Below are 26,407 nucleotides of genomic sequence, written 5' to 3' on the forward strand. Positions count from 1 at the left end.
AAAAAGAATTTATCAGAAAATACAGTTGGTCAAATTACAATCATATATTGAATGAATATTATATTAGGAGCTGGGTACGATACAGAGTTTGGAGAAGTTACTTTCCCTGCCTTCATGGAATTTATCATTTAATAGGAAGTGAAGATAGAAAGAAAGCTGATTATAATATTATATGATAAGGGCAAGGGGTAGGTGGGGGGTAACTGTACAAAAAAACCCCAAAGGGCTATGGTTAGCTTGATAACTCTCAGAGCTCTCCCAAAGGGAGCTGGGCTGCCAAAGGTGGTAGTGGGCTCCCCCTTCCCTGGTGGTCTTCAGACCAATACAGAATGATGACCTGCAGTAGGAATTTTTGTTCAGATATGGATTGAACTAGATGGATGGCTTCTAAAGACCCCTCCAGCTCAAGATTCCGGGGCGGGGGGAGATTTTTTAAGGAAAAGGATGCAGCATTTGAATCGAACTAAGTTGAAATCAAAAGGCAGAGAAGAGTGAGGGGATTCCAGGCAAAGGCAAAGCAAGGCAAGCTGAAGAGACCAGAGCCTAGCAAGCTGTCTAGCTGGCTAGAGGAGCATGCCCTGGACTCTCCTCTGAATTAGAAGCCCATTCCTTTTCTACTGTTTTATTTCTACTATTTATTTCAAAGGATTTTGGGACCTATTAAGTTGAGCTTTTGAAAATTATTTGACCTCATTTCACCCATGTATAATGATACACAGAAGCTCCACATGGGAAGTGAAACGGGACTTCGTCTAACTCTTCTTCCCAAGGGCCTTTTGTGATAGAGCTTTGTACTTGACATAGTCTTCAAAGTCTTTTTTTTTTATAATGGTTTATTACTTTGATTTATTAACCTGTCCTGACCACCCCCACCCATTAAGCACATTTTTTTTTAAATCTGAAAAACAAATCCCTCACCATATAGCTGCCAGTAAAGCAAACTCCTACATTAGCCATGCCTAAAGATGGAAGCTGTTTGGGACGCCCCCTCATAACAGGATGTGACTGGTGTATTCCATCTAAATTCTTTTGGCCTCCTGATTTATCACTGTGTTGACCAGAGTTACAGAGTCTGTCTGACTTGTTTTTCTCTATAATTTTGTTGCACCGCATAAATCGTTCTCCCTTTGTTTGGCATTAATTCATAATGATCTTCCCAGCTTCCTCTGAAATTGTCCATTTTATCATTTCTTTTGGTCTAATGGATTCCATTTTGCCATACTCATAGTTGAGTTAGCCATTCCCCAATGAGGTACCCCCTTAATTTCCAGTTTGGGGCTACCACAGAAAGACTTTCTCTAAATATTTTTGACCAACTGAGTCTTTTCCTTCTTTCTTTGATTCCTTTGAAGGGTAGTCTTATAAATTCAAATCACATCAGTTCTTTATATATCTTGGAAATGAGCTCTTTGTCAGAAAGGCTTTTTGCAAAGATTTTATTTCTCAGTTGCCTGTTTCTTTTCTAATGAGGTGAGAGGAAGGAAGAGACTAGAAGGTGCTAGAGGCTGATGCAGTGATGGCGGCCACATGGGCCAGTGGCCAAGCCTGGCAGTTCAGAGGTAGTTTTGGCATCAGATCCCCCACCCCTGACACTAGTAGTATGACCAAGGTCAAGTCCCTGAAATTGGAGCCTCATTTTCTTTGTTGTAACATAGGACTGCTGCTATCCGTGGCGCTTCCCTCACAGGATTGTGGTAAGAGTCAAAAGCAATGATGAAAGGCAGCATGGTACTAGAAATCCCTGTGACTTCTGGAGCATCTCTGCTTTCCGGTCCATTTTAACCCTACAAGGTTCAGCAGTGGGGCCCCAGGCCTGGTCCCCTTTCTCCCTAGTGCTCAGAGGTTTCTGAAGCCCTTGCTTCCAAACAGCCTTGTGAAGTCAGTCATCAAACCCACTTGCCTTCTGTCCAGTAGCCACTATTTGAGAAGTCAGCTTGGATAGAAGTTTAGGCAACTGGACCAGGCACTGGTTTCTGTGCCTTCCCTGAGTTGATGTATGACCCATGCTGCTCTGAGTTTAAAAAAAAAGAAAAAGAGCTGAGGGTCCTCTTAGGTTGAATGGGCAGGAAGGATGAGGACTGGGCTTGGGGAAGAGTGTGCTGGGGCTGGGGATCAGTGCGCTGGTCCGCTACCTTTGTCAGACTCTGAGAATAGGGGAGGGTGGTCAGCTCGACTGCCTCATCTTAGGAAGGATGTTACCAAGAGGAGTGTCTGGAGCAAGACTCCTATACCTGTGTCCCTTTAAGGTCTCCCCACCTCCCAATCCCATCTCAGCCACCCTGATCTAAGAGATGGGCATTGATAGTCTCCGCTAAATTATCACTTCCTCTGACTCCTCAAGAGCTCTGGCATTCCTTTGATGTGGGCATGCCCTCCATCAGAGCAGATAGCAGCCCCTCACTTACTGTGTCGTCTTCCATACTCAGGGATTTATTGAGACAAAGAAAGGCCAAAGCAAGGCCTGCCCTCAGAGAGCTTTCTCTCTGTCACCATTGACAGAGCCAGTTTTCATCCCCCTCCTGCCAGTCAGAGAAACTCTCCAAGCTCCCCCCAGACTGTGCACAGTCAGCTTCTACAGCCTCCCAAGAAGTCTTTTGCCCCTGCTCAGACTGCTGGCAGAACCTGGAGACCCTAAGGAAACCCGCCCCCCCATAGTAAGCGGCCTTTCAGCTCAGAAATGTCAACGAATTTGCTAAAGGGAATAGCCAAAATGTCTTTCAGTCTTTGACTGTGGAGTGAATATATAAATTGATATATTTTAAAAACAGTTATCATATCCATAAATGTTATGCAGTCAACTGAGATGAATGTGCTCAGCCACACAAATCCAGGATTTCCTTTGCTATCACTACTTACCTAGTGAGTGTACCTTGAACTCGGGCATAAATTAAAATCACTCAATTGGTAGTAAACAACATTTAGGGAGCAAGTGGAAGAGACATTAAGTGTTCTAGTTCATTTTTTTCTTTGTAAGGAGCCACCCCTACCCTGACCCTGACCTTGGAGGTGTTGACTGAAAGGCCTCAGCCCTTCTCCCAGCCAGGAGCTCCTGGGGATCAAGAATGGTAAAGCTGGCACCCTCCAGTGGGCACAGGCCACCCTTTGACATTGTGTGTTTGTGTGGAATGAATGACTTTGACTCCCATCACTCCATCCCTCTGCAAAGCCCAAGACTCACACCAGCCCTGGGAGGCCTTTGGAGGATTGGATCGGCCCACGCTGAACAGCTAATGACAAAATGCCCAATTGGAGTAACAACAACAATATTGAATGAGAAAGAAAATACCCCTTGTGTCAGTTCATCCCTTACTCCTAATGGCAATCCCTGCTCCAGAGCCAGGCCAGCCTCCTATTACACTGGTCATTACCCTCCACCACATATACATACAGACAGACAGACAGACATACATATGTATGGAATAACACATTGTAGATGATGTTTTACAGCATGGGCCTAAACCATGGTCTGTCCCCTGTTTTCTCTAAACCCTAACACCACACCTTACACGTAACAGAGTAGCCCCTTAATGGTGGATGAATGAGTGAATTTAAGTAGTTTTGGAACTACTTTTGTGTAAGGCATTAACCAAAGTGCTAAGGACCCAGAGAAAAGGAAAAAACATTCCCTTCCCTCAAGGAGCTTGCACCCTCCTGGAGGAATACTACATGTGCCAAAAAGTTTGGAGGACGGGGAGAACACAAAGCAACTTGGGGTCAGGAGAGGCTTCCTGCAGAAGGGAAGGAGATGAGCTAAAAGGTGGGGGAAGGAGATATGTCACTTCTGCAGTGGCACAGGGGTGGGCGATGGCACCCCAGGTCCAGTAAAAGAGGTGATGAAGCAGCTTAGTGGAACCTCAGGGATGTGAGGCGGGGATGAGAGGGGAAAATGTTGGAAAGATTAGCTATAGAGGAAGGAAGGAAAGAAGGAAGGGTGCAGAATCCAATTTTGTAGCCAGTGTTGAATAAATATTTGTTAAAGTTTAGATACTTGAATTGAGATATTTGAACTGTTGCAAGTAAAGACAAAGATCCATTGGCAGCAGGCAGAATTTTGGGGCAGGTGTATTTGTTTGGAAAAGGCATCTGGATGGCTCTCATGGCTGTGTCCAAACCCACAGTGATCTAAGGAATTCCCTTTCCTGTTAGGAGAAAGGCTGAAACATGTTGAGAGTGAGCCATCTAATGGCTGGTCACAATTCTTTCATTCTTAATAATAAAAAGCAGATCAGTCAGACTGGCCTGGCAGTGGTAGCTGTCAACATGAAGCCACTTTTCAAGAACTCCATTTTGCCTCAGGAAAGACCCCATTTCACTGGGCATGGCCATGCCCAGTCTGTGGGCATTCCCCTGAGGCAGCTCCCCTCCCCCCCAGGGCTATGCTGCTGCCGCCACCATTGTCTAGACACTTCCTCGGCACCCTGGGATGAGAGTCATAGAGAGGTCCCTAACGTAGCTGACCCAATGACCCTTCTCCCTCTCCATAATATACCTTTAAATCATAATTTCCTATTGCTACAAAGTGCATCAGAAAAAGCCTTGCAGAAATTCCCCATCCTCCACATCACCACCACCCCCCGCCCCAGTCAAGCCAACGGCCTTCTAACAACTTGGAAAATTAAATGAAGGGCTGGGGGAGAGGGCACAATTTTTACTTAACAAATGATTCTTTTGAAGCCAAGGAAATAGAAAATTAGCCAAGCAGTCTCGGGTAATTGCATCCTAGTCTATCTTGACCACAGAAATGGTTCGCTGCCCAAGCCAGGCTAAAAGTCGGCCAGCGGTGACTTCGGGAGCCAACATGCTGCCTCTTCCGTGGCTTTTAAGAGCCTAGTTGGTGCCAGCCTGAAACTAATGGCATGGCTGGAAGAACATCCATACCCTGTGACATCGGGGTACTGCTCTGGCCTCAGTGGTTCTGAAAATAATCTGAAATCCTTTGGCTTGTCATTGAAACTCTAGGCTGCCATTTTGACTGACCTCTTTTCTTCCTCTTTCCTTCCATCCTTTCCTCTTCTCTCCTCCCTCCCTTTCTCTCAGCACCATCAAGGGTGATGTATTTTGCTACTACGGAAACCGAGGTGAGCAAGAACCTATCATATTAACACCAGGTAAGTTATAGTCATAAAATGAATGTTGTGAATATTGTGCTTAATTTCACACCTGTTTTATTTCTGGAATGACTGTTCAGTGACTTGGTAGGAAAAAATGCATTTCGCTTCCTGTTTCATTATTGTCTTCTCTTGTCAGTTAATTTATTTTTAGTAATGAAAACCATTGTTATTTATGTAGGGGTTTGCAAGGTGCTTTCCTAAAAACAATCCTGTGAATAACCAAATATTGTCATCCCCATTTTACAGATGAAGAAACCGAGGCTCATTGGGTAGAGTGGCCTACCAGTAAATACCAGGCCTGGGATGTAAACTGGGGTCACCTTCCATTGTCCTGCATACATTGCCCTAGAGGAAGCCTCTTCAGAAATGGTCTCTAGCACATTTTACTCTTTCTGCCTGTTTTTATTTTGGAGCATGTTGGTGGTATTCCTTTTCCAGTTGATTATTCAGTCACAAATTCAGTCCTTCAAGATTGACCGGTTGATACCCCTTTTTAAAGATGTTATTAAAAAATAAACATCTGATTGGAAAAGTAGATGGGTGGCTGAGACACCCATGCCCCAAAGGTCTTTGGGTAGAGGCTCTGTGGTGAACATGGGTAAGGTCCCAGATGAGGCTGCCCAGCCTGGCCAAGCCTGAATGACCTGAATCAAGGGTCACAATGATGTGATGACAGAGCCTTAGAGACCCAAGAGCCATCCTTTCCTCCAGAGCCTGAGCTCTTCTCTTTGCTCCTGCTCACTCAAGGAGGCTTGTGCCTCTGGAGCCTCCCAAGACCTCTAACCCCAGAGACAAGTCCCACCACACTGTTCTCAGCATACCTCTTCTGGGGCACCCCATGTCCTATTATGGAGAGACTTTGATGAGCCACATTGGGGGGGGCAGAATCTGTTGAGCCAAGAGAAGGGAAGGCATGGGGGGCCAGTCTTCTGGTGGGTGAAGCTCTGTCCCAGAGAAGAAAAGATGAGTGTTGAACCCACAGAGGGCAGGTTTAGGCCTGAAGTCAGAGAAATGCCAATAGTGTCAGTGTTTTGGTGGAAGGTTCTTATCATGGATGAGTTGCCTTAGGTCTTACTACTGGGAGCCTGTCTTGTTCTAGGAGTCTCTGGTTCTAGACTTCCCCCACATCCTTTTGGGGGCATGTGATTCAAAAATTTTTTTTAATTTAATGGTTATTTTAGTCATTCAGTTGTACCCAGCTCTTTGTGATCCAATGGACAATGGCACGCCAGGCCCTTTTGCCTTGTCTCTTCAAGTTTGTCTGAATTCAGCCTTGTCTCTGTCCATCTCTTCCTCCTCCTTTTGCCTTCAATCTTTCCCCACATAAATTTACTGGCCAAAATAAAATGGAATCATTGGAATAATAGTGTTCCAGCCTAGCCTGTAAAAATGAACTCAACCTTCTCTAACTTACTCCCATAAATGATCCCCTGAATCCAAAGTTGGACTCCAGTCAGGGTTACATTGACACCAGACAAACAAGTTAAATTTTCTCCTGCACCCTCTAAGGAGGTCATAACCCTTGGGGATTCCTGGGTACCTCTAGGTGAGAGATCATCCAAGAAAGGGCCAAAGAAATGAGCAAGCAGGACTGGTTGGGGTTTTATTTTTTACATTTTACATTTTATTTTTTTTAGAAAGATATTTATTTTGAGTTTTACAATTTTCCCCCTAATCTTGCTTCCCTCCCCCCCACCCCCACAGAAGGCAGTCTGTTAGTCTTTACATTGTTTCCATGGTATAGATTGATCTAAGCTGAATATGATGAGAGAGAGAAATCATATCCTTAACGAAGAAATATAAAGCATAAGAGATAGTAAAATTACATAGTAAGATAACAGGTTTTTTTCCTAAATTAAAAGTAATAGTCTTCAGTCTTTGTTCAAACTCCACAGTTCTTTCTCTGGATACAGATGGCATTCTCCATCACAGACAGCCTCAAATTGTCCCTGATTGTTGCCCTGATGGAACAAACAAGTCCATCAAGGTTGCTCATCACCCCCACGTTGCTGTTAGGGTGTACAGTGGTTTTCTGGTTCTGCTCATCTTGCTCAGCATCAGTTCATGCAAATCCCTGCAGACTTCCCTGAATTCCTATCCTTCCTGGTTTCTAATAGAACAATAGTGTTCCATGACATACACATACCACAGTTTGCTAAGCCATTCCCCAATTGAAGGACATTTACTTGATTTCCAATTCTTTGCCACCACAAACAGGGCTGCTATGAATATTTTTGTACAAGTGGTGTTTTTACCCTTTTTCATAAAGACTGGTTGTTTTCAGTGAGTCTAAGTGCCAAGGACCAACAAAGTATATCCCGAGGTGGTAAAAGAACCAGTGGATGTGAGAGGAAGGGCAGCTAGACCATGTACAAAGACATGGTGTGTGACTCCACGACAGTCATCTTACCACTTAGACCTCAGTTTCCTTACCTGTAAAAATGGATCCATTTGTACTGCTTTGTGCTCAATTCTAATTTGAAAAGGAGCTTTTTCAACCCTGAAAGAATCATAGCAATGGGAGTTTTCATTGTTAAAATACGATTGCTGCATCACCCCACCACTGCTTGAAAGAGCATGGGAACTTTCCCTTTTTCTTGGCAAGATGTACAGCTATGGCTGCAGAATGTTGCAGGCACTGGCACATGCCAGTTATGCCAGCTGGTTTTGCTTTCCTGTGGAAGAGTCATTAGAGTGATGCTGGGCCTCCAAACAAGGAGCAGTGAATGGAACTTGACAAGATACAAATTTAAAGTAAACAGAAAATTCTTCCTAGAGTAGATGCTGCTTTCTTTGTTATTAGACATCTTCAAGCTCAAGATAAGTGACTCTTCTGAGGAGATGACATCAAGGGAGTTCTGGTACAGGGATAGGTTGAACTAGATGTGCCCAGCAATCTTTTCTAATTCCTGAATTTGGTGTTTCTGTGAGGCAGTGCAGTCTAGATCTCTAAGAAGAGACGTTTGTCAGCCTAGAAAGAAAGAGGTCTCCAGGGGAGAACCCAGGGATCAGTGTCACTTAACAGTGTGATCATTCACTTAGATAAAGGCCTTAGGGTCATGCTGATCATATTTGAATATGAGACAAAGCTGGGACCAGAGTTAGTAGTGAATCCAATGAGTCAGAATTCAGGCAGACCCTGCCAGGCCAATATATATTGGGCCAAATGGAATAAGATGAAATTTATTAGGTATAAATAAAGTCCTCCACGTGGGTTTTTTAAATTAACTGTACAATGTACAAGATGGGGGTGGCAGAGCAAGAGCCATTCATCTGAAAAAAGTTTTCTGTCACAGCTCTCTCATATGCCTTCCAGCTCTGACTTCTATGGCCTCTGAGCCGAGTTCAGAGGACTCTCATTTTACACTGGGGAACCAGACGCAGTCAATGCTTTTGCTTATTAAAGGCAGTAACTCAAGACACAAAGCTTTGTTTAATGATTAACTTTAAAAATGTACATGGAAATGTAGGCATGAGTTATGGATTTGCTAATTATCTTTCTCTACAGCCAATATTAACCATGTTTTGATTCATCAGCATGTAGCCCTCATTAGCCAGCATCCTAAGATATGAGAGAGAAGACAAAGATCTGACTCAAGCCATTTGAGTGTTTCAGACCCAGCCTTGGAAGTTTATTGAGCCATAATGGCTTAGGAAAGATAGCAAAAATGCAGCATTGGTTCCTAGGGATGCAGCTCCCCTCTCATCCCCTTAGAGAAATGTGTCTGCTCAGGTTTCTTGAACGTAAATTTCCATCAAGTGTGAGGAGACCTGGCTCCTTCTGTGCTGACCATTGACCATTTTAGGCCTCTAATGAAGTTTCAAAGAATTTATAGCCTTGGTGGAAGGTTGACACTAGCCTTGCCCATGTGGAATAAATGGTGCCTCTACTACAGAAGTGAATTGTTGCCTGTCATTCTCACAAAAGCTGGTCTACCAACCCTTCTTTGTTATCTTTTATACCATATCTCATATGTATGTTGGACTTGGTGACAAGTGATCTGCTTTTTTATTTTTCCATGGCCCTTTGGAGTTTGGAGTCTTTTTACATTTTTAATCTGGAATAACAGTAATTGATAAAAATCACAGAAACAACTAAATGATTTAATGTTTAACATTGGAAAACATAACCTTTATCAAATGAGTGTCAGAAACAATACAATCTCCTGCCCAGTATTAGGATACGAGTTGTATTTAATGATAAGAAAATACAAATTCACTAAGGAATTGTTTGAAAGAAATGAAAAGCGATGAAATCTATACTTGAACTGCAAATCATAAGGCAACTCTTTTCCTGAGAACCTATTCTCCTGAAAATACATTAACAGAAATATAGATTTAACACAGCCAGGAGCAGTCCAAGGGGGATTCAGGGAATGTGCAAGATGGTTATTTTAATATAAAATACTGCAATTGGAAAACCTCTCCATGATAATTTGCGATTGCATTGATTGAATAGAACCAAATCTTAGAAACAGTGTTGTTTTATTTTTGTGAGTTGGCTGCAATATCTCAGAGAGATGGGTCATGAAATATGCATGGTCTTAACATTTTTGTTAAGAACTCTGCACCCAAGGAAAATCCTGGTGGGCAACAGGTAAATGATTCTTAAAGATTATTCTTTTCTTTGAATGTGGAGGAAGAAATCACTAGGCTAATATAAGTTACCATTCAATGGATGGAGGTACCAGGCCTGGAGTCAGAAAAGACTCATCTTCCTGAGTTCAAATCCAGCCTCAGACTCTTAGTAGCTATGGTGCCCATCTATGTGATTTACTTAACCCTTTTTACCTCAATTTCCTCATCTTCAAAATGAACTGAAGAAGGAAATGGCAAAACCCCTCCAGATTCTTGGCCAAGAAAACCTCAAATGAGGCCACGAAGAGTCAGACACAACTGAACTGACTGAACAACAAAAGTCGGGGTTTCACCTTTCAGTAAATATGTTGGAAGCCACATTTAATCCCCAAAGCAAGTCCCAGCCTCTATCTGTGAAACATCCCAGGATCTTAGAACAAGAGAATTGGAGGGACGGTATCTTGCCCTGCCACTGACATCAAGAACCTGGAAGGCTCTCTGGTTCACAGGAAAGAACCTGGACTTGGAATGAGGGGTCCTGGGTATAAATCCTACCTCAAACACTTTCTGTGTGTACAACTTTGGGGAAACTTATGTCATTGCTGTCATCATCATCTAGTCTTTTTTTTAAATACCTACTATGATACTAAAGTGATAGCTTTTTTTAATATTCAGAATAATCCTTTATTGTTCTTTTCAGGGACAGCCCTCTTTTTGTGGGGGGGGGGGGAGTTGAAAGGCAATGTGGTTAAGTGGCTTGCCCAAAGCCACACAGCTAGGTAATTATCAAGTGTCTGAGGCTGATTTGAACTCAGGTCCTCCTGATTCCAGGGCTGGTGCTCTATCCACTGCGCCACCTAGCTGCCTCTAAACTAATAGCTTTTTAAAAATCTTTTTCCTCACAATCGTAGGAAGTGCACTTGTACCCCACTGCAAGAGGGAGATATTGCTATTATTCTTATTTTATAGGTGAGAAAACTGAAGCAGACCGCAAGTGACTTGCCCAAGGTCATCCAGCTAATAGTGTCTGCAGTTGGATTTGAACCCAGGTCCTCCTGACTCCAGGCCTGGTGTACTTTCCACTACATCACTTAATTGGGTCTCAGTTTCTCATCTGTAAAATGAGTCCCATGGACTAGATGACCTTCAAGTTTTAGTTCTTTGAACCTATGGGATCTTTAAGCTCAAGTATTTCTGTAAAGTTATCTCATCAGCTTTTACAGAAAAAATTGAGGCCATTCTCTGTGAGTTCCTTCTTCTCTGCTCTTCTTCATGCCCGCTCACTCAGATTCCTTCTGCCTGCTCCCTGTTCAAGTGACCCCATAACATCCCATCTCCTCCCTCAAATTGCCCCCTCTCTCTGTCATCCCCTTCTTTATCCCTATGTGTCATCACTTATTTTCAGTCTCTCCTCCATTGGCTCATTCCCTTCTGACCACAGACACACCCATGTCTCCCCTATTCTGGAAAAACCCTCAGTTGATATTTCCATCTTAATAGCCTGCTGTGTCTCTTCTGCCCTTTGTGGCTAAACTGCTAGAAAAGGCACCCCCCAACAGGGGTCATTCTCTCTTCTCACTCTCTTCTTCTCCCCTTACTAGCACCCCAGCTTGTGGCCTCAGTATTCCCTTGAAATGACTTTCTCCAAAATGACTGATGATATCTTAGCTGCCCAATCTAGTGGCCTTTTCTCCATCCCAATTCCCCCCAACTTCTCAGCGGCCCTGGACACTGTCCATCATTCTGTCCTCTGAGAAACTCTCTTCTCTTTAGGTGTTCAGAATTCCGTTTCTCCCAATTCTCCTACCTTGGCTCCTTCTCATTCTCCTTTGCAAGACCCTCTATCAGGTCACACACTCTCATCATAGGTATCCCTCAGGTCTCTGTCCTGGGTCCTCTTCTTTCTCAATACTTCTTCCTAGGTGAGCTCAGCATCTCCCAAGGACTTGATGGCCATCTCTACCTGTCCTGCCAGCATCTCTACTGCCATCCAATCTCACAGTTCCAATGGTAAAGGGCTATACCCTCTTCCCTCAGCCTTTCAAACATAGGTGTCTTCCTGAACCCCTCATACTCTCTCTCCCCCCCCCCACATCCAAGCTGGTGCCAAGACCTATTGATTCTACCTCTGCAGCATCTCTTGACCAGCCTCCCCTCTGATGCTGCCCTGTCCTGGTGGAGGCCCTCATCCCTTGACTACTACAAATCTTCTGGGCAGGGTCTACCTGCCTCCAGTCCATCCTTCATTCAGCCACCGAAGGGATTTTCCTGAGTCTGATCATGCCACATCCCTACTCAGTAGGTAGGTTAGGTTATAGGTTCTTGTCCTTCATTATTGAAGAAGACCAAAATGACATCACTGTTTGAGACAAATGACAGTGTGTCCAACTGTGGCTGATCAGACCCATATGAGCTTGGAATGCTCTAGGCCAGGTAAGGCACCAGTAGTCCATGGGAACTCCCAGGGTGGGTACTCTAAAGCTGCCCTTCTCAAGAGCTCCCCAGGGGCCCTGCCCCCTCCCACCTCTCCAGGTTTCTTACATATTACCACCCAGCACATACTCTGATCCAGACCCTGGCCACTGACCTTCCCAAGAACAAGACTCTTCATCTCTCGGCTCTGGACATTTTCTCTGGTATCCCCAAGCTTCTCTCCTCAGCTCCTTCTGACCTCCCTGACTTCCCCTCCTACAGGAGCCTCCCCTCATTCCTCTTTATTGCAGGACCTGCTCTGTGGTCATCATCTCTGGTTTGGCCCAAATGTAGCTTGCTCTGTCTCTGTCTCCCCCATTGGGTTGTTAGCTTCTTGAGGCCAGGAACCAGTTCCCTTTATATCCCCAGGGCTTGGTGCAGGGCCTTGCACATTCTAGGAGCTTAATAAATGTTGATCAAATTGAACTAAATGGAATTGGGAGGAGCACTCCCTTGTGCTTCTTGCTCTCGACTTATCCTTACATTTTTGATCCTCTAAGGAATGGTTCACAATGGTCCTCTGAAGATCTGCTCCCCTCAGACTCTTATCATATGAGCCCCCACCAAGGGCTTTGCCCTTCAGTGGTCAGCCAAAGGACATGAGCTCAGCAGAGGCATTAGCTGAAATAAATCTGGAATGCATTCTCCATATCTACTATCAGGGTGAAGAATATACACCCATAAAGTTAGGGGTAAGCCATAATGGGTGCTTGTGGCACTCTGAAAGTAGCCATACATCCTAAAAACTTGGGATACATTACCTGAGATGAAGATGCTTTTTTTCTTTCTTTCCTTAAAACACAGCCCAGGTAAAACATAAGCATTTATCAATGAATCAAATGTTCTCTTTAGAACTTATTTTTTAAAAAATACCTGAACATTTTAGTATTGTTACAATTCCTAGGCCTTTCCCTACTTTATCTCTATATCTTCAAAGAAAAGAGACAGTTCTTGACTGTTTTCTCTCATCTAATGAAATCACTGTCAACCCTAGAACTGTGACACTCCTGAGCAGATTGCTAGTGTCTCTTGGAGCTGTGGACTCAACCTGTTATCTTAGGTTCTCTTAGTGTCACTAAACTAATTGAGAAGACTGTTTCAGAGGTAGCAAAAAAAAGCTAAGGACATCCCCTGGTCTGAGACCCCTCCCAGCTCTGACATCCCCTGTTCTAAGGTCCCTCCCAGCTCTCTCTCTTGCTCTGACATTCTCTGCTCCTGTTTTATCATCAGCTTGACAGACATCAACAAAAATATTTCCATATACAAAGAAATGAAAAAAAATTACAAATGAAACCAAGATTCTGTTGCTTATAGCCTTTTTTAAATCTCTAATAAATTTAGGGGCAGTTGGGTGACTCAATGGATAGAACACCAGGCCTGTAGTCAGGAAGACTTGAGTTCAAATATTACCTCAGACTAATTGTGTAACCCTGGGCAAATCACTTCACCCTGTTTACCTCAGTTTCCTCATTTGTAAAAATGAACTGAAGGAGGAAATGGTAAGCCATTCCAATATCCTGGACAAGACAACCTCAAATGGGGTCCCAAAGAATTAAGACACAACTGAAATGACTGAAAAAATAAATTTAATACCCTCATAGAAATACTGTCCTTCTTAGCTTCCTGGGCTTCCTTCTGTCTCTCTCCTGTGTATTTACTGTTTCATTGGCTCTGGCCTCACCACCACCCCCACCCCCATGAAAATCCCACTCTCCTTTTGGAGAAGTAGAATTAAGCCAAACCAATCCACACCCAGGGCATGCCTGGCAAAGCCCTGAGTCCATCACCACCTGCCAGGAGGTGGCAGGCCTCATTCATCAGAACTCTTATGAAGTCGTCATTTGTCACTGCATTGATCAAAGTTCTTAAGCCTTCAATGACGCTTCTCTTCATGATGGTGTCATTATTCTGTCAATTGTTCTGCCATCTCTGCATGCTTCATTTTGTCTCCATGGGCCTTTTGTCATTTCTTATGGCATAATAATAATGGCTAATGTTTCTGAAACAATTTGTGGTTTGCCATGTGCTTTGCATATCTACTGCAACCTTGAGAGGTGGAATTTCTTGTTATCCCCATTTGGTTGTTGCAGAAACCAAAGGACTTGCTCAGGGATATGGGATGGGAATTGAGCTCGGATCTTGACCCACCCCAACCCAGTTTTTATCCATTAGGCCAAATCACATTCTATGATTCGTTCTACCATTCTCTAACCAATGACCATCTGCTTCTGGTTCTGGTTCTTTGCAACAACAAAATGTACTTTTGTCCATTTCAGCTCTTCCCCATTTTCTGTAATGTCATTGGAGACTGGCCAGTAGAGGTATCACTGAGTCAAAGGCTATGCACAAAGACCTGCAAAATGTCATGATCTGGGGGCTCTCCTTCCATTCTCTGTTTAAAGATTTCTTTAGAGATTCTGCCAGTCTCTGCTCCGAGTTCTGTCGGTCTCTTCGAAGGATCAGTCCAGCTGATGGTCTATGCCCTTTCGACTTGCACATTCTGTCATCCCAGGACCCTTCCAGCTCTTCCACTCTCTATTCTAGGACCCTTCCCCATTCTAGTATCCCCGTCCTAAGGTCTTCCCATCCCTACCTACTATTTTGCATTTCCTACCACATCTCACCTGGTTATTTTCCTCCTATCTTGTTTCTATAGAATAACTTTTGGGTCTTCCATGAAGCACTTGGTGCTTTTCAAACTGAAGAATTTAATCCAACTTTTTTCCTAGATCAGTTTTCCAGTGTTTCACATTGTTGTGAACCCGTGTAACTGAGTTGGCTTAAATTTGAACCATACCTTTTTGGAGAATTGAAAATTTTTTATTTTCGGGGTAGCTAGGTGGCGCAGTGGGTAGAGCAACTGGCCCTGGAGTCAGGAGGACCTGAGTTCAAATCCAGCCTCAGACACACAATAATAATGACCTAGCTGTGTGGCCTTGGGTGAGTCATTTAACCCCATTTGCTTGCAAAAACCTAAAACAAATTTATTTTCAACAGAAACTGCAGAGTTAGACAAGTATTTCATATACACGCCGAGCACCCAGGGAAAATGAGGGAGCATTCTCTTGGGAGTGTTGCCTTTGTCCTGTCTCTGTTTGACTTTGCTACCTGTGACAGGTCTCAAGGAGGGATCAGAATGAGCCCAAGCCAGAAAGCCTAGAAAGGAGGGTGCTTGTTTGGTGGTCAGGAGCATCCTTCAGGGGAGACACTGACTCTCAGCGAACCTCCTAGAGCCTCTAGAGCCTTGTTGTCTTCATCTGTAAAATGTGAAGGAGGAAGCAGAGAGGGAGCCTGGGGCAGTTTCAGAAGGAGGGCCAGTACTGTCTCTGTTCCTTACCAAAGGCATGCTCCTGGACAAGTCACCTACACACTGTGTCCCATGCAAAGCAGGAGGACTCCTAGGGCAGGAGGCTCCCTCCTCCTGTTCATTCTGCCTTGGCCCCTCAGCCTCTCATCTGTACTCCATTGAGGTCAGGTTCTAGGGGAGGGAGTTTCCATACCTTGGAGAGAGCACTAGGTAGAGATCTCTGTAGTTCTCTCTGTAGAACTTTCCTCTGACAGGGATTGTGCAGGGGGAACCCATGAGAAGAGCTTTGGAAATGTTGAAATATTAGGAAAACGTTACTACTTCTGAGTGCTGTTAGGAGCAGGCTGCTCCGGTGACCTCTGGTCAGTCAAGCATTCCTGAATCACATTTAAAAGACTTTGCAAACCCATAGGTGTGTATGGATTGAGCAATTCTCTCTTGGAAACACCCTGGAAGAAACTTCAGTATGGGAAACAGCTCTTTGTGGATGTGATTGACCAAAGCCAGGACCTCTCCAGAGAAGACCTGATCAGTGAGCTGCTTAAAGTGATGAATAATCAAGAATGGTAAGAGCTCCCTAGAGGAGGAATGCCCTTCTATGGTGGGGAAGGGACTGCCTCCCTGACTTCTGATGTGGGGTGGAGGAGAGTCAGAGAGTCAGAAAGGCAGAGAGTCAGAGAGGCCCAGGTGGAGCTAAAGGCTCAGGGCCCAGAAACCTGCATGTTAGTGAAGATGCCAGGGGATGCCATGCCCACTACCCCATTGAGATGCCCATGCCTCAGCAAGCATGAGATGTTCCAATAACTGTCACTAATACATTCATAGACTACACTGGTTAATGCATCTTGGCCAGAAAAAGGGCAGTCACAGACCCAGAAGTTCCATTCACTCCAAACATTTAACAACTCCTGTATTTTCTCCTTGGTACCAGATGTGGTAGAGACACAAAGACAAAGTGAAAATGTCTGCGTCCTCAGGGAGCTTACATTTCATTTCCCTAGTATGGGGGGTTGTGACAGGGAATACCCCTCCACCAAAAGATCCAGACTCCTCAAAGCTTAGCCTCAGGGATTCACCTGCTTGGTGGGGTTACCTGTCCTGCCCAGGGGCCCTTGGGAAGCAGGACTTGAACCCAGGTCTTTTGACATCAAGCAAGGCCATAGTGCCTTTTCCAACAGGGAATATAAGCAGGTAAGTAAATTTGGGCAGATTTGAGGAGAGACTTTACTAAGGCCTAAGGGATTCAAGGCAGACTTCCCTTGAGAGGGAGCACCTGCTCCCATAAGGAACACAGTCTAGGTATGTGGGAAAACCCCCTCAAAGGTACAGAGGTGAAAGCAGGACATTTTGACCACATCAATGAGTATACAAAATAATAATTGATATGGTGGCATATTGAGTCAGCTTGTGAAGGGCTTTCAGTGCCAGGCTAAGCAATATGGAGGAGCCATGGTTGATTTTTAAGCACGGTCAGACTGTGTGGAGCCCAGGTTAGAGAGGTGAGAGAGGGAGACCAAATACAGGTTACTGCAATAGTCTAGGGTGACGATGACAAAGACTGAGCTAGGAGGATGGCTATGTGAGGGAAGAAATGACAGAGACAAGATTTGGCACCAGATGAAATCTGGAAGAGAGGAAAGTAAAGGATGACTTCATGTTTGTGAACCTGAATAACAGAAAACATAGTGGGAGGAAGGTTAAGTGAGGAAGAAGAGTTTCCTTTGTACCTACAGAGATGGATGTGCCAGAGGACATCCAAGAGGAGATATCCAATAGGGACTTGGTGGCATGATTCGGAAGGGAGATGGGCATCATCTACAGAGAGATAATGATGGAGCCCAGAAGAACTGATAAGGCTATTAAATTTTATTTTTTTTAATTCAGCAAAAATCTGCCTTCTTTACATCTTCCCCCACCTAGGCCAACAAAGAAAAACAAAACCCTCATTATAAACATGGATAGTCTGGAATTGATCATGTCTTAAAAAGTCTCTAGATACTGTGGATAGTTCAAATCCAGCCCCACATACTTCCTAGCTGGGTGACCCTGGGCAAGTCATTTTACCCTGTTTGCTTCAATTTCCTCATCTGTAAAATAAGCTGGAGGAGGAAATGACAAAACCACTGCAGTATCTTTGCTAAGAAAATTCCAAAGGGGATCATGGAGAGTTAAGCTGGATAACAAGCACGGTTTCGGTCTGTTCTTTGAGTCGATCACCTCTCTGTCAGGAGCTGGGTAGCATAATCCATCATGATTCCTGGAATCATGAGTGGTAATTTGGCAGATCTGAATTTCTAAGTCTTCCAAAGCTGTTTGTCTTTACATTATTGTTGTCGTTGTATAAATTATTTTTCCTAATTCTGCTGACTTCACTCTATATTAATTCTATCTCCATCATTTCTTGAAGCACAATAGTATTCCATCACATTTATATGCCATAAATTATTCAGTCCACCCCAATTGATGGGCACCCCCTCAGTTTCCAATTTTTTGCTTCTGCAAAAGAACTGCTATAAATATTTTGGTATATCATTAGTCCATTTTGCTTAGAACTAATCCCTGCCTTAATATCCCTCTCACTTTTATTTCCTCCTCTCCTTTCTCCCTTTCCCTTTTGTTTCCCTGTTGGATGAGATGTGTGTGTGTGTGTGTGTGTTTTCTTCCTTCCTTTAACTTCCTTTGATTCAGATGAAAAAGAGGTTCAAATGTCACCTGCACCCCCAGCCCCTTCCTCTTTGTTTGTACAGATTTCTACTTCAGCATCCCAGTTATATGAGATGATTTCCCTATTTTTCCTTTATTTTCCTGCTGAGTGTATTCTTCTTCCCCTATATTTCCAATTTGCTTTTAAGATCATCAAGACATACCAAAACTACTCCCAGGTGCTCTAATTCATTACTTTCCTCTATGTCTCCTGATGATGATAGAGGACATATATACCATCTCCCCATACATAAAATGCTGGCCAATCAGTGAGAGCCAGAGCGATTTTGGTTTAAGGCATATTCCTTAAAAAAAGAAATCTAGGGCGGCTAGGTGGCACAGTGGATAAAGCACCGGCCTTGGAGTCAAGAGTACCTGGGTTCAAATCCGGTCTCAGACACTTCATAATGACCTAGCTGTGTGGCTTTGGGCAAGTCACTTAACCCCATTGCCTTGCAAAAAAAAAAAAAAAAAAAGAAATCTAGACTGTTAACCTCAAGATATCTTTCAAGGTTTCATTGATCAAAATTTATCTTTCTTTGGGCAGAGCATCTACAACAAAGCTATGATTCTCTGTGTAGATAAGAGATGAGAGAAAGAGAGGAGGGAAGGGAATGAGGGAGGGAGGAAAGAAAGAAAGAAAGAGCTGTGATGCCCAAGTGGAACTGACCAGTTGAGTCCCCAGTGGGGCAGCTACTACTGTTCACGGGTTGTTTGTCTTTCATTCTTCAGAAGAGGCCTTGACATTGGGGAAGGTGATAGCATAACGTGCAAGGTTTGAAGTGAGGAGTGCTGTGCTAAGTCCCCAGCCTTACTCTCTCCTCCAGAGTCATCTGGGTCCAGTGGCCAGATAGGAATCAGGACGACTGGAGATGGCCCTGGATTATGAAGGAAAGTATCTCCTGACAGGAGAGGTGATGACTCAAAGTACAGATTGAAACTGCTTGTTATTCAGTCAGTTCTGTTGTGTGTGACTCTCTGTGACCCCATTGGGAATTTTCTTTGCAAAAATATTTGTCATTTCCTTTTCCAAGTCATTTTACATATGAGGAAACTGAGGCAAAACAGGATAAAGTGACTTGCCCAGGGTCACCCAGCTAGGAAGTGTCTAGGGCTAGATTTGAACTTATCCACTGTGCCACCTAGCTGTTCTAGAGACTTTTTTAGACATGATCAGTTCCAGAATTTGTTTTGCTTGTCTATCCACATTTATATTGAGAGTTTTATTTTTCTTTGTTTTTCAGTCTAGGTTGAAGAAGGCATAAAGAAGGCAGTTTTTTTGCTGAAAAAAATAATAAAATTTTAAAAAGACTATTTTGGAACACTATGTAGATATTTGGTATTATTATCATCATCATCATCATCATCATTATTATTATTATTATTACATGAGACCAGCAGGATCAGGATAACTTGCTGGAGGGAGCAGTATTTGAGTTGTTTCAAAGCATAGTTCCTCTACCCGTACCAGGGAGGGATTCAAAAGGGAAAGACAAAGGACATTGTAGGCATAGAGAATGTTGCAAGTAAAGGAGTGGAGATGGGAAAGTAGAGGGTGGGCTGGGGCCCAGAAGGGATTCATATGAAATAAGACTGGTGAGGATTCACGGAGGGTCTTGACTAATTGGGATAAACATCTGAATTTATGGAGATATTTGGAACAGAAGAGTGGGCCAAGCCAAGGAATGAGGCAAATATGGCTTTGGCCTGTGCTAAAGGAGGAATTAGAAGGATGGTGGCAAGGTGAGAACTGACCTCTGGTCAAAGCATGAGGAGTAATATCTCCCTGTCTTCCCAGCCAGTTGCCCGACCCTGCCATTGAAGACCAAGGCAAGGACTATATCCTGCCCATCCTGAACAAATACGCAGCTGTGTGTGTTCGCCTCCCAGGATACGGCACAAGGTAAAAGAAAAAGCAACCCAACGATAATATCATGTACATTGGCCTAGTAGTTTGTGGCGGTGGTTCATTTAATTCAACAGATGTTTGTTGAGCTTCCCGGGCTCCGCTTTGGGGGACGGGACCGTGTCTTCAGGCTCCGGGAAGGAGGGAATGAGAGTTGCACATAAGGCACTCTGGTACTAGGTGACGTGCTCAGTGTGCAGGAAAGGCCAGACTGAGGGGGGACGCCCTGTTGGGGTTCCTTGTTGCCCTCAGACTGCACAAGTGTGGGAAGATCTGGTATTTTAGCCTCCTGACCAAGAAGACCTCTTTTATCTGGGGCTCCACTCACTGCAGGCAGACCAGGGCCTCAGAAGTCAGCACACCACATCAGGAGAAGGTTTTCAGGGGCCCTTGATTCTGTTTTGCCACAGTCAGCCTGAAAGGCCAGCTAGACAAGTCTAACTCCCAGATTCACACTCACACAAAACCTCCAAGGCAGATCTCAGGGGCGACCCAGAATGAGATCCCCACACAAGGCCAGCCCTTGCTCCAGATCCCCAGAAAGGCAAATCTGTGACCTCAGGGAGTTGGGGGGGGGGGGCATCCTTCCCACTGTGGACCTGATTAGCAGGAAGTTTCTCCTGATGTTGAGCTGATTCACAATTTCCACCCGCTGTCCCTCCACCCTTCTCCTTGACCCTCCAGTACTCCCAGTTCTGTCTTCTGAAGCCAAGTGGAGTGAATCTCTAATGTCTGCCAGGTCATAGGCCTCACGATATAGGAGTATGGCCTGCATTGCCATTTTCAGAGAAGGGAATGCAGCCCAGATACATGATGGGTCCAGGCAGAACCAAGGCTTGACCCAGGGCCTTCTGACTATGTGAGTCTCTAGCATAAGTTGATCACTGATTATTTTAGGCTAAAAATGAAATAACAAAAACATTTCCATGTAGTTTTTTTCTCCAAGATCTTACCTAGAAACCTATAGAGGGAAGACATCATTAAAGAGATCAACCAAAAGCTTAATGAGGGAAAAGTATTTCTAGAAATCTCACAAAGGGTCATTAAAAATTTGGTGGCCAACCAATCAGGTTACACATCATACATAAAGGTGCCATTGATTACTTTAAGGTTCCCTAAAGCCATCCATAAGGTCTGTCCTTTTTCATAACTGACAAAGCTCCAATTAGCCGAAGGATTACCATCTCCTATCTGACTTGATATTTTATATTATTATCAATTACAATATAGACACATAAAACATGGGGATTTCTCCCTTTCCAAAATGTCATAAGTAAAAGAATTTTTCTAGTCTCTTACAGAGACACCTAGACCAGTTTCTTGCCTCCTCGGGATGGTCTTTACCCAACTGAAAAGTCAAACCTGTAGATACAATTAGAGGGGGACCAAGCTAATTCACAGTCCGCCTTCACATTTATAGTGGGCAAGACACAGACCCTGAGGAGGGCAGAGGTTAACGTTCAGACCTAACAAAACCCAATTTGAGGCTGAGAAATCCATTTTGATCAGAAATAGAGGATTAAAGACATTAAACTTACAAAGACAGCACTTGCCAAATCATTTGTACGGAGCATTGGCACATGGGAAGTCATGTGTAAGAAGGTGAGAAAGGTGTTTGGAGGGTAGTTCTGATGAGGAATTTGAGCTTTATCCCCCCCCCAGGTCATAGACAAGCCCCTAAGGCCCTGGGGCAGGGTAGGATCAACAGCTCTGGAGGAGGGTCTGAAAATGAGAAATTAGAAGTAGGAGAAGCCACTCAGAGGCCATTCTAGGTATTCATTCCTGGAGAGGTAGACCACTATGGAGGTGGAGAGAAGAGGACCAAATGAGAAACGCTCTACAGGGAAGGGCAGAACCCCAGGGCCTGAGGAGGAAATGGGAGAAATGGAACATTACCAGTGATGAGCTTCAGCAATTGGCAGGAGAAGAGGAAGGTTTTGGAGAGTGAAGCTCCTTATTCCTTCCTTCCCCTCCCTCGGTCCTGTCACACAGTTCATGGGTTCCGGGAGGCTCAGAGGAAAGGCCAGGCTGGAAGAGGGGTATCTTGAGTGGTAGCATTGGGGATCTTCCTTTGAGTCCTTCAGAAAGTGAGCACAGCTCAATTGGAAACTGCCCAGAATGATTCAAAGCATAAGAAGAGTTTACATTTGTAGAGTCCCTTAAGGCTGGCAAAGCCCAGGGGCAGCTAGGTGGCACAATGGATAGAGCCCTGGAATTAGGAAGACCTTCAGATACTTAATAATTGCCTAGCTGTGAGACCTTGGGCAAGTCACTTAACCCCATTGTCCTAAATAAATAAAAATTTTAAAAAGGTTTTCAAAGCTCTCTACAATTATTTTCTCATTTGACCTTCACAAAAGAGGTTGGTGCTATTAAAATAGCTCCATTTTACAGAGAAAGGAAACAAATCTAGAAGTGAAAGCAGCCAGAGGAAGTGACCTGCCCTGAATCTTCCAGCTAGCAAGCTTCTGAGGCAAGATTGGATCTCAGGTCTTCCTGACTCCTTGCCCAGCACCCAACCCCATGCCACCAGCTGCCCCACTGACTTAACTTCATAAATCATAAGATTTATAGCTAAAAGAAATCTTGGAGATCATTTTTTATATTTCTTAATTTGACTGGAGAGGAACTGGACTGATTTGTCCAGTCACCCAATAAAAAATAGGCGAGCTGGGTCCATTCTCACTAGATCCCTGACTCACTGGACTCCAGTCAGCCCTGGCCCTCTGCTGGAAGTATCCAGGTGAGGACAGGGTCTGCCTGGGAGTCAGGAGGATGTCAAAGCTGACCAAGAGATGGGCAGCCAGGTGTGGGCTGGGTCTGTAGGACCCTTCCTAGCTCAGGAACCCCAAAGGGAGGCCTTCGAAGAGGCTTCTGGTAAGTATGTGAGGTAGGAAAAAATGATTCCCTGCCTCAAAGGGAGAAAAAAGCTATTTAGAAAAGAAATGATGACAAACACATGCAGGTGAGGTTCATTTGATTTGTGTCAAGCTAATTGCTACCCAAACTCAGTTTTCTCTTGGAGGTTCATCAATAATAAAACCTTCTCCCTATGTCTCTCTGTCTTTTGCTTGGGGATTTTTGTAGCCAAACTCAAATAGCATTTCTGAGCTAAAACTTGGGCCAGCTAGTTCCAGTTATCCATACAGGTTCCTCTCTGTCTATGTAACTGGGCCCTGCCCTGATTCCCTGAGGTCTGAGAATAAAGGCTCCTGCCTTCCTTGGAATAGGGGATTAACTGGCTTTCTCCTGGCTTCTTTCAGAACAAACACCATTGTTCTCATTGATGGGGAAGGGAATGTCACATTCACTGAGCGCAGTATGATTGATGAAGACATCAACCAATGGAAGACTAACACCTACCATTTCCAGCTGCAGAGTGAATAACTTTGTGTTTGAAGGGGAGTCAATAAAAGAAACCAGAGAGAGCCATTCCCAAGACCACCTTGTCCAAATCCCAGAACTGGGGGCTGACAAAAGCTGCAACCGTCCCCACACTAAGACTCTTTGCACAGTCCCCAAGAGAAAATAGCCCAAGTCAGAATTTGCCCTGATCTTCCAAAATGTCTTTGTTGCCACTTCCTTATTCCTTATACCCTGGCCGAAAATTTGTAGATGATGGCGATGGAGAGGCCACCATGTTTTCCAGACTAGACTTTCCTTCCTAAATACAGTTTTCCACTTGGCTCAGCTACTGGCTTACTCTGATCTTTTTTTTTTTAATTGAGTCAAAACCATGGGAAACCTTTGGGTGAAAACAACACACCTTCATTCATTTGGTGCAGATAGACCCCTTGGTGTCACTCAATCATGGCCAATAAACTTCAAATGAAGTAGATGTAAGATCTCCAGGAAAGCTAGTTCTGAAAACTCAGCTGCGCCTGTGACAATCACCTGATCCCGAGACAGCTCCAGAGGAACTGCTGTTCACTTCTAAAGAGTGGGTCCTGGTTCCGAGCTCCCTCTATCACTCCCTCTGTCCAGTCTCAGAAGCTTGAAGTCAGGGTGGGTCAGTTCAGTCACTGGAGCCAACGATTTCCTGCTCACCAGGGAAATACCTGGCCAGGGCTTACTGCCTCTGGTGCCCCTCACCTCCTAGGAAACAGAGGTAGCAGGAATATGTCCATGGAAAATGAAAAGTTGACAAGAAAAGATTTCTTAAAGATGGAATGATTACACAAACAAGTACATGGGGGATGGCAAGGTGTGATGGAGACGTTACACAGTGTGTCTTAGGGGAAGACCATTGACCTCAGATAGAGAAGACCGGGCCTTGAATCCTAGCCCTCAAAAGCAGTAACTTATTAACTAGAGTCAAGCCCTTAGTTTCTTCAAATGTAAAACAAGGACTTAGTGCTTAGTAAATGGTGAAACTCATGTGACCACCTAATATCAGAACAAAGTCCAGTTTTAAGAGTCCCAGAAGCAAAGACCCTCAGAGATGGGACTAACCTTGAGTAGCTGAATGAAAATGTCCCCTCCCAAGTTGGTCCATTTTGCTTTGGGATGATCCTCTGGAAGTTTTTCTTTTGCTCAATCCTCTCTTTACCTTGGTGCAACTTCATCCATCCTTTGCTCCTAATCCGGGCTCATTGGACCAAATCAAATCCCTGCCCCTTTGTTGTTGTTGGGGGGGTTTCTAGTCACTTCCAACTGTTATTGACACCTTTGGGACATTCTTGGTAGAGACACTGAAGGGGTTGGCCATTTCCTTCTCCAGCTCTTTACAGTTGAGGAAAATCTTTACTTATTCCATCTCTCCCTGATCTTCCAGAATGTATTTGTTGCCACTTTCCTTATTCCTTATAACCTGGTCTAAAATTTGTAGATGATGGCGATGAAGGGCTGCCATGTTTTCCAGACTAGACTTTCCCTCTTAGAGTTTTCCACTTGGATCAGCTACTGGCTTATTCTGATCTTTTTTAAATTAAGTCAAAACCATGGGAAATCTTTGGATAAAAACAATACACCTTCATTCATTTGTTGCCTATAGACCCCTTGGTGTCACTCAATCATGGACAATAAACTTCAAATGAAGTAGATGTAAGATCCCAGGGAAAGCTAGTTCTGAAAACTCAGCTGCGCCTGTGCCAATCACCTGATCCCGGGACAGCTCCCTGTTCTAGAACAGGACATCATCCCTGTTCTGGAAAGTTTCTGGGTCCATCTCTGTGTATAGCTGAGTTGGCTTGAAGATACAGTTCAGGAAAACTGAGGAGGGGAGGAGACTGACAAATAGAGGCTTGAGGCAACATCACCAGAGATACATATGTGCATAGATAAAGATAGGCAGCTCTAGATATATGTATATGTGGATGTGGAGAGAGAGTGGAGGCAGGGGTGAGTCTGGGCAGTGAAACAGTGAGCCAAGGGCTGAGGGACTGGAGCTAATAAAGGCCTATCCCCAGGACCTGCATAGGATCATCTGTCTAGATAAGGTGAATCTCAAAGGATGAGGTGTATGGTGTCAGTAGGGAGAAAATTGAGGTTTTGCAGAGCAAGGCAAATAGTCTGCCCTCTCCTCTTGACCCCAAATCAGAGACCATGAAAGAAGACACATCCAGGGCTAGGGAGGATGGCCAAAAAGGCCCCTATCTTCTGATCAAGCCAGGTCATTGGCATTGCAAGGAGATGGTGTGAAGGCAGTTGAGGGAGAAGGAAGAGTAATGGCAGGGGAAAGGAGATTTGGCCAAGTCATGTTTGACTCTCAGAATCTGAGAGATTCTCAGTGGAGGAGAGGGTTCATTATCAAGGAATCAAAGATTATCACAGGGGCTGCTAGGTGACGCAGTGGATAAAGCACCGGCCTTGGAGTCAGGAGTACCTGGGTTCAAATCCAGTCTCAGACACTTAATAATTACCTAGCCATATGGCCTTGGGCAAGCCACTTAACCCCATTTGCCTTGCAAAAAAAAAAAAATGAGGTAGAGAAGGAAATGGCAAACCACTTCAATATCTTTGCCAAGAAATCCCCAAATGTGGTCACAAAGAGATGACCAAAAAATAACTAGTGTTTGTTGAATGAGTGATCAATATTTTTCCAAAATCTAAGTGGATTGGTGAGTCTCTGGGTACCCAAAGCAAGTACTTTTCAAACAATGCCCCTTTTCTTCCTTGTTACAATTGTCTCTCTTCTTTCTTGGGCAACCAGAGCTGAATTCCAGATGCAACTCCGCTAGTCCAACAACCTCCTTTTACAAGGGAAAAAAACAGATTGGAGGAGGGAGGGACATTGCCCAAGTTCATTGAGGGCTTCAATTGCCCTTGGAGTGTTTTTAAGACTGGGGAAGAAGTCCTTAGTAGATGCTGTGGGTACCACCTCAGATGGGA

At 44.2% G+C, this 26,407-nt stretch overlaps 1 protein-coding gene across 3 annotated transcripts in view; it reads left to right on the top strand.

The window, feature by feature from the left end:
• Positions 1 to 23,768, top strand: part of TANGO2 (transport and golgi organization 2 homolog) — a 143,629-nt gene extending 119,861 nt beyond the window's left edge. For all 3 annotated transcript variants that reach the window (XM_074206540.1, XM_074206541.1, XM_074206542.1), the window contains 4 exons: positions 5,038 to 5,108; positions 15,881 to 16,034; positions 19,970 to 20,074; positions 23,341 to 23,768. In XM_074206540.1, the coding sequence (XP_074062641.1) occupies positions 5,038 to 5,108; positions 15,881 to 16,034; positions 19,970 to 20,074; positions 23,341 to 23,464 (454 nt within the window). In that variant the 3' untranslated portion in view covers positions 23,465 to 23,768. The remainder of the gene's footprint in view (positions 1 to 5,037; positions 5,109 to 15,880; positions 16,035 to 19,969; positions 20,075 to 23,340) is intronic.
• The last annotated feature ends 2,639 nt before the right edge of the window (positions 23,769 to 26,407 follow it).

Source organism: Macrotis lagotis, chromosome X, assembly GCF_037893015.1.
Source record: "Macrotis lagotis isolate mMagLag1 chromosome X, bilby.v1.9.chrom.fasta, whole genome shotgun sequence".
NCBI classification, from domain to species: Eukaryota; Metazoa; Chordata; class Mammalia; order Peramelemorphia; family Peramelidae; genus Macrotis; species Macrotis lagotis.